This window comes from Eimeria mitis, genomic scaffold (assembly GCF_000499745.2).
Source record: "Eimeria mitis Houghton genomic scaffold, Emh_scaff224, whole genome shotgun sequence".
Lineage (NCBI taxonomy): Eukaryota > Apicomplexa > Conoidasida > Eucoccidiorida > Eimeriidae > Eimeria > Eimeria mitis.
Window position 1 is genome coordinate 16,988 of NW_013570567.1, and position 338 is coordinate 17,325.

The 338-nt window shown below is 57.1% G+C and overlaps 1 protein-coding gene across 1 annotated transcript in view; it reads left to right on the plus strand.

Moving 5' to 3' along the window:
* The window catches only part of EMH_0004270 (uncharacterized protein), a gene marked incomplete at both ends in the record, with an annotated part of 10,554 nt that overhangs the window by 5,410 nt on the left and 4,806 nt on the right, over positions 1 to 338 (plus strand). Inside the window, one exon of the mRNA XM_013496689.1 lies at positions 205 to 336. Coding sequence (XP_013352143.1) covers positions 205 to 336 — 132 coding nt within the window. The remainder of the gene's footprint in view (positions 1 to 204; positions 337 to 338) is intronic.

The window sequence follows — 338 nt, forward strand, 5'->3', positions numbered from 1 at the left end:
AGAAAAACCTATTCAATCGGTTGCTGCAGCTGAAACTCCTCTCGCTGCACCTGCTGCTGCTGCTGCTGCTGCTATTGTTGCTGCTCCTGCTGCTGCTGCTGCAGCAGCAGCAGCAACTTCTGCTGCAGCACCTCAAGCTGCTGCAGCAGCAGCACAAACAGAAGCAGCAAATGTCAACCCAGCTTCACGGGGGTCCCCCTCCAGGCCTGCAGCAGCAGGAGCAGCAACAACAGCAACAACAGCAGCAGCAGCAGCAACAGCAGCACCGACGTCTGCAGCAACGACAGCAGCAACAGCCACAGCAACAACAACAGCACCAACAGCAGCAACACCAACAG